The sequence below is a fragment of the Macaca thibetana genome, chromosome 10, assembly GCF_024542745.1.
Source record: "Macaca thibetana thibetana isolate TM-01 chromosome 10, ASM2454274v1, whole genome shotgun sequence".
In the NCBI taxonomy this organism is placed as follows: Eukaryota; Metazoa; Chordata; class Mammalia; order Primates; family Cercopithecidae; genus Macaca; species Macaca thibetana.
The window spans coordinates 85092596-85107163 of record NC_065587.1 but is presented as its reverse complement, the minus strand read 5'-3'; the positions used below and the strand labels follow the sequence as shown (position 1 = coordinate 85107163).

The 14568-nt window shown below is 41.7% G+C and overlaps 3 protein-coding genes across 8 annotated transcripts in view; 2 read left to right on the top strand and 1 right to left on the bottom strand.

Annotated features, from left to right (window-relative positions):
* The window catches only part of DSTN (destrin, actin depolymerizing factor), a 1228633-nt gene extending 1216118 nt beyond the window's left edge, over positions 1-12515 (bottom strand). Inside the window, exon 1 of the mRNA XM_050745396.1 lies at positions 12506-12515. The gene's annotated coding sequence lies outside the window, so the exon portion shown is untranslated. The remainder of the gene's footprint in view (positions 1-12505) is intronic.
* Positions 1-14568, top strand: part of LOC126929186 (eukaryotic initiation factor 4A-I-like) — a 515423-nt gene that overhangs the window by 304222 nt on the left and 196633 nt on the right. The gene's annotated exons all lie outside the window — the stretch shown is intronic.
* The window catches only part of KIF16B (kinesin family member 16B), a 315708-nt gene that overhangs the window by 191716 nt on the left and 109424 nt on the right, over positions 1-14568 (top strand). For 4 of the 6 annotated variants that reach the window (XM_050745330.1, XM_050745326.1, XM_050745328.1 and 1 more), the window contains 2 exons: positions 13317-13349; positions 13704-13757. In XM_050745330.1, coding sequence (XP_050601287.1) covers positions 13317-13349; positions 13704-13757 — 87 coding nt within the window. The remainder of the gene's footprint in view (positions 1-13316; positions 13350-13703; positions 13758-14568) is intronic. The other 2 variants (XM_050745331.1, XM_050745327.1) reach the window with 1 other exon arrangement.

Here is a 14568-nt window from a genome sequence, read left to right as displayed (position 1 = left end):
ATCTGCTGGTAGCTGGAGATATTCTCAATAAGGTTTGCACCTTCATGTGAGGTCATGGTCCCCACTGCGTGTCCTGGGAGGGAAGAAGACCACATTCCCTTGCAAGCACACTTTTCTCTCCTCTTCTCGCTCACTCGCTGCTACTTTATAAATTGTCTTATCCTTTTTTTTTTTTTTTTTTTCTTACTGACCTTGAGCATGGACATTTTATACATGGAGTTGGCAGTATTTATGTTGCTGGTAATTTGGTAGTTAGCCTGTGTTTTAGTTGATGGTTATTTACTGTGTTTATCTCTGCTCGTTTATTTTATTGGGCCTTACCATTTTTCAAAAGTTTAGTTTGCTGCAAGGCTGGTTTCTTCTCCAGTTTTTGGTCTCAGTTGTTTTGCATTTTTATGGACCATTTACTAACTTTACAGTTGGCTATAGATTGCCTTAAATAGCTTGTTAAGATACACAATCTTGGGGAACATGTGATGAAAGCAACTGAAAGAAGTGGGCTTCTTCCTCCATTAACTGAGATTAGTGTTAATTACAGATTTTGCTTTCTTCCTTTTGTCCTTGAATATTATTCCACTGTGAGCCACTTTAACTGAAGAGCTTCAGGTGTTTTCTGTTTTCAAAGTAGGTGGGGAGATGAGCGCTTGAATTCAAAGAACAATGTGCATTTATTCAGTTACTTCAGATTGTATTGTCTGAGTGGTAGGATGCATTTTGCTTCAGCCATTTTATAACCGTGCAATCGAAAGCTGAATTGTCAAGGTCAGCTGAGCAAATGAGACTGTTCTGGTGAAATGATGAATGGCAGTTACAGGCAATGGTGGGAGAAAGTAGGTTTCCTCCTAGCCCTATATGACAGCTGATTTTCCATGGCAGTAACATATTAACTTGATTACATGTCAGCGGCTCTGTAATTTGTTAACTCATTTGATTAGAACATGTTGCTAATTCAGTCAAGGTTTCCAGTTGTACACATTCATTTTTGCTTCTGGGTCTTTGCATATGCTATTTTCTCCTCCTAGAACACTTGTCCATTTGTCCACTGGTTCTTCACATGACTAAATCTTACATGGTCTCCAAAATCTCCATTTAAATGTCACTTCCTCGAAGAGGATTTACCAAACGCAATCCAAATTTTACCTCCTGGCCTACTTATTCATAGCATCCTCTATCTTTTCTTGTTAACACTTTAAGTAGTTGGTGATTATACCTGTTTGTGCAACTGTCTACTCTTGGTCTCTGTATTTAGTGGTAAGTGAAAGAGTCTGGTTTTCTCAGTACTGTATTCTGACTTCTGAGTAGGTGTTTAAGGGAATAATTCTTGACTGAATGTGTGTATGTGTGAACTGTTTCCAGACAAGGAACTAAGGAACTTCCATACCCTCCTTTTATCACAGATCGTGACTCTTAACCTGGAATGGCTGGCTTCCAAGTCAGTGACACCATATGTTTAGTCACCAGCAGCAACTCCCATATCTCATGACCTAAGGTTAATTGTCATCATTGTTGGAAATAAATGGAAATGAACCACAGATTGATAGAAGCAAAGCAGAAGTAAAACAGTTGCTGTAATCAGTGTAGATTAAACAAAATTTTTTAAACAGGTAGTTACTCTCATTATAAAGTGAAATGCTTATTATAAAAAGTAACACATTCAGAAATGAATAAAGTAATCACAAGTATTCATAATCTTTTCACCAAGAAAAAATGATTGGTTTACATTTGTAATGTTTGCTTATATTTTAAGTACATATATTTAAGTGTACATCAAATATTGTAATTGTGCATTATATAGAGTATTTAAAAAAACAGAATTGAGGTTGCACTAGATATACAGTTTCCACTTTTTTAAAACATTTTATTGTGTGCTTTTTCTCACACCATTGAATATGATTCTTCATTTTATGTTTATATCATCACTGATTTAACTTTTGACTAATCATTAAGGACATTCAGAACTATTTCCTTTTTTTCCCATGTAAATTGTTGGTAACATTTCAATTAATTCTTTATATAAATCTTGGTCTACCTTGTTATTTTGTCAGCTAAATCCACGCCCAGAATTCTTTTTTTGATGGCAGCTGCTGCTTAAATTAAAGCCACATGGGGAGGAATGAGGAGGGAAATGTCAGGGAGAGAAGTAAGGAAAGGAAGGAATATACCACTGCGTCAGATACCTAGAAAAGAAAACGCACTGCAACAGAGAGCTGGGCGTGGTGGACAGGCTGGTGCCCCGAGACCCCTGGCAGCCCTGGTCTGGGATACTGAGGTGCACATTCTCAGCATTGCCTGGTTAGGGGTGTTGGCATGTTGTCTTTCTCTTGTGCGATCTCAGAGGTGCACGCGTGTGTCAGGTGGACTTGCAAAGCTCTTCACTTCAACAGTGTATCATCATGGCAGAGGAACTGCAGTGCCTTTTATGAGTCTTCTTTGCATCTTCAAGTTTCTCTTCCCTGTTCTCTTTTCCCTCTACCCACAAATGTGCACAGTGTTTCTTTCCTTAAACCAGCCTCTTCTTGGGCCACCCAGTATAGACCTCACCAAAATAGTTTTTCAGGATAATTTCCCATGTACATTTCCAACAATATGAAATTGTGTACATAAATCATGGTACATCTATGTTATAGAATTCCATGATATTAAACTATGTTGTAGAATAATAATCATTTGGTGATTTGTCCAAGGTGTATATTATGAGGAAATGATTAAAAAATAGACTCTCTGGTACGCTTTTCTCTGTGAGTGCATCTTTATGGCCGGAAAGGTTGAGGGCTGGGAACAAAATAAAGGAGTCATGGTGCGAGACACTTACCTGTGTTTTCCAAATTTTTTGCAGTGAATTATTCTAAACATGGGAGTGTGCAGGGTATTAAAAGTTATTTCTTATGGCAAAGAGACGGACATCGGTTGACACCGTCTCACCCAGGTGGTCTGTAACTCCTTGTCATTGTGTTTCTGGCTGTCAAGCTCATGCCACTGACCTCAAAACACTATCCACAGCAATCATTGGTTGAGACCTACTCTGTGCCTTACAAAAAGCCCTCAAGATACACAGTCAGCCAAGGTGGGGATCTCCGTCCGCTGAAAACCCCAGTGGAGGGGGAGACAACCTCTGCCCTCTGTGACCTGTAAGGCCCTGGATGGTGTCCACCCTAGCTCTCTCTTGGGCCATGATTCTTCTCCTGTGGCCACCCTCCCTTGGTTTCTTTTCCTGTTGGCACCATGTGGTCCTTCTGTACTTCCATTGTCCTGCACACGTCCCCTCCTGGCCTGTGGCCTGGCTCGTCTCTCATGTTGGCACCAGATGCATCGTCATGGCCACTCGCTTCCTTCGTGCAGCTCTCTCCCGAGTGTCCTCTTCCCAGTCCTTCCTCTTCCCCAGCTTTATGCTTTTTCAGAGTACGTATCTCACGGCATACTCACTGTGTATTAGTGAGCTCAACCCCACACTGGTATAGAGGTTTATGAGGGAAGAGACTTGATTTCTTTTGCTGAGACCACAATGCCTAGGAGAGTGCCTGGCATGTTGACCAGGTGAATTATGGGTGAGTGAACCAGCAGTTCCTGAAAGTCCTGCTCCGTGCTGTGATAGAGGACTCACGGGCGGGGGCAGCGGAAGAGAAGCTTGCTCAGGAAGGTGCCCTCGAGAGTGTGTCATCTGGACCCTTAATATTCTGCTCACAGTCTAACTTCCCTGTTATTTCTCACCACTTCCCCTTATTCAATCAGAGCAGTAGCCAACTGAGGCTCTGTACAGCTTCCTCTGTGTACCTCTCATTTGTCTTCCTTCTCCTATTTTTCTTCCACTGGATTTTCCCCCACCCACAACACTATGCTCATCACAGTTCCATCCATTTTTCAAGGCCAAGCTCAGACAACACCTCCTCTGCAAGGCTTCCTCTCATCCCTGTAAATGCTGTCCCTCCACCCCATCTCCTTTCTGTTGAAAACATGCCCTTTCCCATTGGCCTCCTTACGTTCTGTGTGATCGATACATGAGCATGTTTCCTTTCACTCTGTTTCACTCACTTAAGAGTACCCAAAGGCACGCTGTCCATTCTTTATTCCACTCAGAGTCCTGCCTGTTCACAGCAGGTGCCAGGACAAGTTTTATTGTATGTGTAGAATGCGTGGCTGAAGGAAGTGGAAGGAAAATTATGTGGTGCATTCTTCTGGTTTGTCCAATGGGAAGAGATATATTTTACAATGTTGGATCATTTTTAACTTTTGAGAGGCTCCTTCTGGGATAAAAAGTACCATGGTTTGGTTGAGAAGGTAAGATAGAATTCCGGGCTGGATAGAAGAATGGATGAGAAGTTGGAAGAGGTGGGCTTGAGTCCTGACTCTCAAAAGGAGGTGACCTGGGCCCTCTGTCTCACACTCTGTCGGCCTCATTCTCCTGGCCTGTAAAATAGGATGGAGGGGCAGGGGAGGCGGGGTGTGTATGAGTTCAGTGTATGATCTATCTCAAGTCCTTATCAAGTTCAGACTGCCTGTGATCCTCTTGCTTGATTAGGAAAACCTCTGGGTTTCACATCTATGTTCCTAGCTGTCATTTTCAGAGCAAGTTATACCACTGCTGTGAGAAACAGGCCGGGGAGAAACTTAGTGGAAGTGCTTATGATATCAAATTTTATTATTTTTTAAAAAATCAATCCTTGTTTCTTAGGGCACTTTCCATTTGGAATGCAAAAGGTTTAAGACTGGCTCCTTGGAAAGTCTTTAGTGAGTACCTTCTAGACCAGGGATTTGGAAATTTGTTAGAAAATCATTCCCAGAGTGCTTTGAATTTTTAAGTTATAAACTCTGAAGTTTATTTAAGAGGGTTTAATTTCACAACCTTCTAGATTAAATTGCATTGTGAGACTTCTTGTCTCCCACCCCCATCTTGATACACACCCCTTGAATTGTAATTTTTTGTAAGTCCACCTACTGTGGGATACCCTGACAATGATTTGAAAAAAGGGTGAGTGGGAGTGAATAGTGTAGAAATTCCAATTGTGTCTACCAAACAGCTATTCCTAGCTTTCTAATGAAAGTTTGCTGAGAGCTGATTCACATAGGAAAGACTTCAAGGCCTTTCCATGAAGAGTTGGAAACCTGATGGATGGCTGGGTTCTTCTTTTCTTCAGTCTCCCAGAGCCTACCCTGGGAGAAATAACTGCTTTCTGCTTAGCCTTCAAGGAACATCTAGAATGTTAGGATTTGCAAGGTTGGGAAGAAGATTGGATAGGACAAGCACAAACCCCCTCACCCAAATTCAAACTTTCTCTTTAGTCTTTAAGATCCCCTAGTCTCCATGGGATTCACTCACTTGTGAGGTGCTTGAGATGACTCAAGTTTCCTAGGGGATGGTAGTGTGGTGAAAAGGTCAACATTTTTGTCTAAACCATTGAAGAACCCTCTGTAGTTGGAACCTAAACCCTAGTGAAGCATCAGGGAAAGGTGAAACATCGTCCCCTGAGTTCTAGTGCTTTTCTAGTTCCTTACCAGATCTGGACTGAGGAATACCACTGAGCATTCCAGGCACAAGGCCAGGAGTTCTTTCAAAGATGACATATGCTTGATCAGAACTAGCTGCATAATTTGCAGAGTCCGGTACCTGTTGAAAGTTGGGCCTCTTGTTCTAATATCATTGAGAATTTCAAGGTGGCCACAGCAGAGCATCAAGTATGGGACCTGTCTGAGCACAGGGCCCTGTGCAGCTGCATGGGTCGCACGCCCATGAAGTAATCCCTATTATTTGACAACAACCTAAGAGTCACCTAGGAAAAAGCCAGGCCTACACATTGACCAAGAAGTTTTTCCTTATCTGATCATATGCCCACTGAGATAATAGAGTAACATCCGTGCTAGGGACTTTACCAATATGACTGTCCCATAGGGAGACCGCCTCTGTTGCCACGGGGTCTCTCTTCCATGCATGTTGTGGGCTGGACTCAGCTTCCGTTACCCTCCCCATCTACCTGCACTGCAACTGCCTGCTCAAGCATTGACTGGACCTGGGTAGTCATACTCTGTTTAGAAAGTGAAACAACATCATAGGTACAACATGGATGACCATGAAGACACACAAGGATGCAGGTGTTTATGCTTTCAGTTCATTTAAATCTTCTTCATTTCTCTCTCCTCCCTCCTTCCTCCGTCCCTCCCTCTTTATGGTATAACCTGAGACATTCCCACTCGCTCATTTTTTTATTGCCGATGATAACAGAAAGATTAATTGAAATATGTGCAGTTATACCTAAAAATGGTAGATCTCTTTTAATGTAAAAGAAAAGGCTATCTCTGATTTAAAAAAAAATAGGTTGTATGCTGTCCTGTCCTTTTTTTGTTGGACTTAACACAGTAAGTGTACTTCCAAGTGTCATTTTAAAATGCTAAAAACACCTGCAAAAATTACATCCTTTGTGGTTTCCTTTTAATTATAACATTTGGGAAATTAGAATAGGGAGCCATGATAATTCCAGTAAAGTAAGATAATGAATTACACATTTAAAATGAAGCCACCTTCAAATACAATTATTCTTGATGTTCTCTCCTTGATAATGACACACTCACATTTATATTTTACAATCTACTGAGGTTTATTATCCCAAATAATTATCATTGATTATGGAAATAGGTGCATTTTGGAGTATGATTATTAAATATGTAATATTTAACAGAAATGATCCAGTGTGAGCAGCAACTCGTATCACTGCATATCTAAAAATACTCTCTAACTTTGGAATGACTCTCCCCTCATACTGTTTGTGATTTAAGACTGAGCATCTTTATGGTATTTTTTGTTTGTTTTTTAAATGTTACTCTTATTTTTGAGGAAACAGGTATGATTGTTTACCAAAGGTGTTTTGCTTTCAGTAGAAAACAACCAAAGTTTCTACCTATTTAGAGACTGGTCACAGAAAGGAAATCACAAGTCTTCATTAAGAATTAAAATGGTATTCTCTCTCTGATTTCTGACTCAGTACTTTACAGTACTACTTTCAGGGGCCAGAGCAATGGCCTCAAGCACCTGATCTTGACAGCTTCCCTTAATGCACATACTTCCCTTTCTCCATCCCAATAAGTGAAGGCTTCCCCTAAGGATGACCTGTGATTTCACCAACCCGGAGACTCTTAGATCCTCCTCCAAGCTGCTCCAGACCATCCTTCCTCTGCCCACTGGAGCACTTCTGAGCCTCACTTGGGACATCTGCCTGTCCCACTTTTTGCCTTTCGCACTCTTTGCCTGTCTGTACTGTTGCCTTCTCCTCCCCTTCCAGACATTTCCTTCTAAGCCTTTCATCATTCTAAGTTGTGATATTATCTTCAGTGATTCTTTGAAACTAACTCATCCTGCAATCTAGTTACTTAAATAGCACTCCCTTCTTCAGCCTGGAGACTTTCTTTGATTTCTCACTTTTCCTGTAAGTCTTGTCTTGTCTCCATTTACTTCCCTATCCAATTAAGTCCCTCATCTCCAGCACTTGAGCCATCTGCTTCCCAGATCATCAGATGGTCCTTCTGTTCTTCCACTTATGTGAGTCCCATTGATTCTAGAACCATTGCGCTATCTCCCTGCCCTAAGCCTATATCTAGACATCTGAGCTCAGTGCAACGGAGAAAACCACATCAACACAGAGATCAGTGCCCCTGTAAATTAAGTCTCTAAGCTTGAATGATGCCCAGCCAGCCCTTTCTGCTCATTTCCTCCATTAGTTCTCTTGCCCACTGGCCTCTTCATTATTAGAAATAATGTTCCTGACTCTTTTACTTCTAACCCCGCCATTATTTCTCCTCACTCTTATGAAGAGGAGTCATTAGGCAGAGGAGCTTGTTTCTGACTCCGTATAGAACACAGGAGTCCTAAGAGAGCAGCACCTTTAAATCCCACGTCTGCTTTGCATTCATCCTTTTCTTCTTCCTGTCCCAATGAAAGAACTCCCCTTTTGCCTTTCTCAGACTAACTTCCCCTACCTGTACTATGGATCCTATAGGATTAATAGCTAGTATTTATTAACTAAGTTAATAGTGGTTGTGAGTACTCTTGTTGGATCCTCTCACCAACTGAGATCTAGGATTATTTTTGAGCCTGTGTTCAGATGAGGTAATTGAGGCATAGGAAAGTTGAGAGATTGTCCCATGGTCATATAGGAGCCAGAATTTGGTCTGGGCTGGCACCCGTGCCCGAACCCTTGCTCTCACCCATGGTGCTACCCTTTCCTTTCCTGCCCTCTCAGAGACCTCTCTGTCCATCAGATATTCCCAGCCTCTTTCCAGTTTTTCACTCAATCTCTCTGTCTCCTGCTTGTTCATACAAGGATTTAAATAGGCACAAGTCTATTTCATGTGTTAAAATGAGCACCCATTCTCCTAAAACCAACACCTTCCCTTTTTAACTAAACCTACCAAGAAAGCGCTCTACTATATTTACATTCACTGTCTCCAGTTTCCTCTCACTCACTCCTCAGACCTCTGCAGTTCAGCCCCAGCCCAGCAAAGGTCTCTCCAAGATGAACCTCCACATTGCGAAGGTCATTGGGTGCTCCTTGGGCTCTGCATTTTACTTGGCATTCCTGGATTATTCCATGCTACTGAGCTCTCTCTTTCTTCAGACACCCTCTTCCCTCTGCTTTCATATGTCTGCCCTTTCCTGATTTTTCTCTGTGTCTCTAACTGCTCACTCCCAGCCTCATTAGAGGCCATTTATCTCTGCCAGTCACCACGAAGTCTGTGATCTTTCTGACTTTGCAGTAAGCTCCTTTGTTTTCCTTCTGCACGTGTGTCCTGGGTAACCTCACCCACTCTTGGGGCTCCAGTTCTTGTCTACATGCCAGTGAAGGCCAAGTCCACATCTTCAGCCTTGATACCTGCTTATGGCATGTATCGTGCTGCCTGTTGGACACCTCAGTTGGATGACCCTTTGTAAACACTGGCTTCTATGTGTGTAAAACTGAACTTACCTTGAAAGCAGGACAGAGAAGAGATTAAAATTGTAGGCTCTAGAATCAAACCTGATTCTGCCGGTTACTAGTGACGTTGCCATTTCTCATGTGTGAAATGATAACAGTGACCTCACAGGGTCACTGTGAGGATTAAATTCACAGTACCTAGAGCAGTGCCAGGTATAGAGTGAGTCCCCTGTGGTCGTTAGCTTAGCTTCAGTGAGTGTCAACCGCTGCCCTGGCCTCTCCCACCTTGAGCGCCAGCACTGCTACAGCTGCCACTCCCCAGCCCCCTCCCTCCCCGCTGCTCTCCTCATCTCGGTGAACCATAGCAGTGTGAGGCAACACTCAGCCCCTGGTGTTTCCAGGTGCCAGGCAGGCATCTTACATGTCACGTCTCACTTGATCCTGGCTACAGCCCTTTGAGGTGGGGCCTGTTACTTTCTTCAGCCTCTATAGCAATGAAGCATCCAAGGTTAAATAACTTCTTCATGGTCTCAGAACACTAGAATTTGTATTCACACCTGCTGATCTCTGGACTCAGTCTCTTTGTAATTATGTTCTGCCTTCCTACCCCCTATAGGAGTTGGACAGAAACCTGAGGGTCATCTTTGCCTTTTTCTTTCTTTTTACCACCCCCATCAAAATGCCACCAGTTGTCAAGTTTTGTCAGCTCGACCTGCTGAGTATCAGGAGAGAGCTTCACTTCATTTTTTTTTTTTTTTTTTTTTTTTTTTTGAGACAGAGTCTCTCTCTGTCGCCCAGGCTGGAGTGCAGTGGCGCGATCTCCACTCACTGCAAGCTCCGCCTCCCGGGTTCCCGCCATTCTCCTGCCTCAGCCTCCCGAGTAGCTGGGACTATAGGCGCCCGCCACCGCACCCGGCTAATTTTTTGTATGTTAAGTAGAGATGGCGTTTCACCGTGTTAGTCAGGATGGTCTCGATCTCCTGACCTCGTGATCCGCCCGTCTCGGCTTCCCAAAGTGCTGGGATTACAGGCGTGAGCCACCGCGCACTTCTTTATCCTCGCACCAGGATAATAAATTCTGGTTTTAATATCTAATGTGACGTTGTAACTGAGCACCTACTTTTTTTTTTTTTTTTTTTTTTGAGGTGGAGTTTTGCTCTTGTCTGCCAGGCTGGAGTACAGTGGCGATATCTCAGTTCACTGCAACCTCTGCCTCCCGGGTTCAAGCCATTCTCCTGCCTCAGTCTCCCGAGTAGCTGGGATTACAGGTGCCCGCCACTACACCTGGCTAATTTTTATATTTTTAGTAGTGACGGGGTTTCACTGTGTTCACCAGGCTGGTCTCAAACTCCTGACTTCAGGTGATCTGCCTTCCTCCCAAAGTGCTGGATTACAGGTGTGAGCCTCTGTGCCTGGCCAACTGAGCACCTGCTTTTTAAAAATTGAGCACGGTGTCAGGTACTGTGCTAGGCAAGATACTACAACAGTCTGTAAGAGAGATGGGGTCCCTGTCCCCCCCAGGCTCCTGATCAGTAAGTGACAGTCAGTGTGTCACACCTGAGCATGGGGTTCTGAGCCCAGAATTTGGTAGTACCTAGGATCAAGGCAAACAGTTGACTTGGGTCCTGCTCTGTCATCTACTTAAGTTTCTACCACTAACTTGTCACTGTCTTCTTGTATTGTTCCTGCACCCATCTGTTTTCTACAGAACCCCAGGAGTATGTGTTTTTCAGCAGTCCTGGCCCAAGACATTTTTCTGCCACCTCCTTTAAGATCAAGTTCAGAGTCATTAACGTAACATCCAAGGCTTTTCACTGTCTGGCTTCTGTTGTCCTCTTGAACTTCATATCTTGCCACCTCTCCTATAGCAAGCCCACATCTGATTTTACTAGCTTTCTTTGAGTTTCTATATCATGCAAGAGAAAGAATGACCCAGATTAGATATATGCTTCTTCAGGAAGCTCTGCTTGATCCTAGGTACTACCAAATTCTGGACTCAGTACCCCATGCTCATATGTGACACACTGACTGTCTCTTACAGACCCGGAGCCTGGTGGGGACCGGGACCACATCTCTCTTACAGACTGTTGAAGCCTCTTGCCTAACACAGTACTTGACACTGTGTTCAATTTTTAAAAAGTAGTTGCTCAGTTAAAATGTCACATTAAATATTAAAACTCAGAACTAATTGCCTCCTTGAGACCATGCAGCTCACTAGTAGCAACAGTTGTGATTGGCAGCAGAGATTTTATTACCGAACTTGAATTCAAGTCCTGCCTCTGCTGCTTACGTACTCTAAGCTTCAGTTTCCTGCTTTGTTAAAAGGGATGAGAAATATGCTTTCTAAGGCTGGAAGAACAAGTGACGGAGGGCATGCTGACTGTCAAACACAGAACCTGTTTCTTTTTTTGTTTGTTTGTTTTTGCTGCCAGGGTTCCAGATGTCATTTTGCTTTTTTTTTTCTTTTTTTATTTATTTGTTTTTTTATTATACTTTAAGTTCTAGGGTACATGTGCACAACGTGCAGGTTTGTTACATATGTACACATGTGCCATGTTGGTGTGCTGCACCCACCAACACGTCATTTACATTAGGTATATCTCCTAATGCTATCCCTCCCCCCTCCCCCTAGCCCACGACAGGCTCCAGTTTGTGATGCGCAGAACTTGTTTCTATAAACAGTCCTCAGATGGTAGGTTTCCATCCGAACGCCCAGTGCTCAGTGTAGCATTTTTGGCTGTGCACACGTGACACTGTCAAAGCCAGCTCTACTGGTGTGCGCACTGAGCTCTCATTCACAGAAAATAAAATCAAGAGTACAGTTCATTCCATTAGGGAAATGCTTAGGTTTTAAAAAGTATTTGATCCAGTGATTCTTTTTGACTATGTAAATATCTCTAGAAAGACTGAACTCTACTGAAGTGTGAAGATACCAACTTGGAATCCTTCCTAAGGTTCTGTTTAATTTTAACGAAGTCCTAAGACTACTTAATGCATTTGCATATGGGCTAGCCTTCATGACTGGCAAATGCTTTTCATTTAGATTTGTATGGCTGATTTCTCATGCTAAGGTACAGATTATTTTTGTTTGTCAGTAGAATAAATATATTGTTATCTAACAAGTTTCAATGAAATATTTAATACTTTTATTTTATATCACAAATTTGAACGTTGCTCATAAACTGAGTTAATAGGCGGTATTTTGGAAGCAGGCTGCCATGAGTTCACATCCTGGCTCCACTACCTATTACCACTGTGACCTTGGAGAAGGTGTTCAACATATCCAAACTTTTGGATTCCTCATCTGTAAAATGGAGATACTGTTTGCTGCCTTTAGAATTTGCTGGGTGGATGAGGGAGATTATGTGCAAATCACCCCACACAGCACCTACCATGTAAGAGATACTCAGTTCTGCCTAAAAACGCCACCATACTGTAGTCCCAGCTGCTCAGGAGACTGAGAGAGGAGGATTGCTTGAGCCCAGGAGGTCAAGGCTGCAATGAGCCATGATCACACCACTGCACTCCAACCTGGACAACAAAGCAAGACCCTGTCTCAAAAAACAACCCCAAAACGAAATCCACCAGACTTCTTACTCTCAATATTTCCCCACGTTATTAAACTGGAAAGAGAACTATTTGAAGTGTTTGTTCGCTCATGACTAAGTAGTTGTTTCCAATCTGAATTTTGCACATTATTCAAGGAAGAAGATTTATGGTGACTTTTCTGTAGCCAAGCTTTTTAGCTGTATCTGCCCTCTACCACAACAGAAAAATGTATAAGCTTAAGAATTATAGTTCAAGCGTGGTGGGGTGGGGGGGTGGGGTAGCTGGCAGTGTCTAACCCAACCCCAATCCCAACCCTGAAAAAAAAATGAAGAAATACAGTTTCTGCTGCTTAATAAGAATAGTTAAACTTTGCAATAATTAAATATAATATTTGATAAGAAATCAGCTTGTGTTATTATTTTAGTGAGTTGTTTTAAAATTCCCGATGACCTAAATCCCTTTATTTTACCACCACTATGAATCTGTTCACAATCTCACAACTCCCATAACTCCTATGTTGCATAACTATTAATTACAGCAGGAACTTGATGAACCTACATGCAGTATAACTATCTATAAAGTAGTAAAGATGCCAGTTTGATTACTGTTTATAATTATTATTGGTACTCAGTTATTTACTATGATTATCTTGAGAAGTGTGAGAAGTGTAAAACATAACAGCTAACTTTTTGGAGTGGAGTGTTTGTTTCATGAAATTATTGGGAAATGTAATATTTATAAAAAGATGTTTCAATTTGTGCATGGCTATTGGCTTTTAAGTACCTTACTGCTTTTCTCCTGATACTCCTTCCTATTAAATGCTTTCCTTAATTGATGTCTGTGCTCTCTCTCTCTCTACCTCCCTGGCAGTCTTTTCCCTATAAAAGGACCCATCTGTCTAAGGTAGAGATTCTCCATTTTTATATACTCATCAATGCTAAGCTGCATGGAGTAGACGTGCTTCTCATTTAGAAGTCTTGTTTAACTCTGCTTTTTCAATACAGTTTTTGTTTTGTTTGTTTTCCTTCAAGTAAAATCTGTTCTTTTCAGCCTGAGTTCAAGTACCCAAAAGTATGTCTAATTCCTAATCATAGTCCTAAAGCAAAGAATGCATTTTAATCTTGCTAATCCATGGTAATTAATAGTAATATTTGGAAAACTGATGCCCTTTTGAATATGTGACTCTGTATAGAGAGACTGAGAGAGAGAGAGAAAAGCTCTTTAGAAAAGTGACTCATTTTCATTTGATTTTATTAGACTTGAATTTGAGAGGCAACAGCGTGAAGAACTTGAAAAATTAGAAAGTAAAAGGTAAGCCACATGGGGTTCAAGTTTCAACACTACTGTAGTCTGGATTCCTGTGTTAATACCCTGGACTGATTTCATCTGCGTCTGCTTCAGTACTTCGCTCTTGCTCTGTGTCTGTTATTTACATGTCTAATGACTGCAGGTCTTTTAGTTTTGTTTTGTTTTTGTTTTTGTTTTTGGAGTAGTTGGTTTTTCTTCAAGTGTAAATTTTTTTAAACAGTTCGTCTTCAAATATTTATGAGAAACGAGAAATAGAGTCAGTAGGCAAATTTAACACACCAATTAAATTTAATACACCAAAATGTATTCATTTAAAATGTAGTCAAAAGTAAATCTTCTCTTAATAACATCCCCTGAGTTTTTAAAAAGCCTGAAGAATGACAGTTTCCCTTCCTTCTACCTCCCTGCTTTTAAAACATCTTTCCTGATACTGTTTAGCCGTTTGTATTTCCCCATGTATAATTTGCTTTTCTTATTCTTTGCTCACTTTTCTTTTGTGTATGGGGGCACAGGGTGGAGGGAAAAATGGCTGTTTCATTGATTTGAACAGTTCTTTATATGTTCTGAAATAATTCTTTACCTGATAAAACTGTATTTTCTCCTTTTCTGTCTTTCCTGTCCTATTTAACCAGCCAAGACGTAGACCAAAGATGACAATTAGAGTAAAAACTAAAACTATAGAAAATCTGCAAAGTAAATGTTTATTTTGTAGGACCTGGAGTTTAAATGTCACAAATAAATGGTCTTAGTTTCCAGCATCATCCAGGATAAACATTTGGTGGATCAGGAGGTGGAGGCCGTGTATTCCTAATCT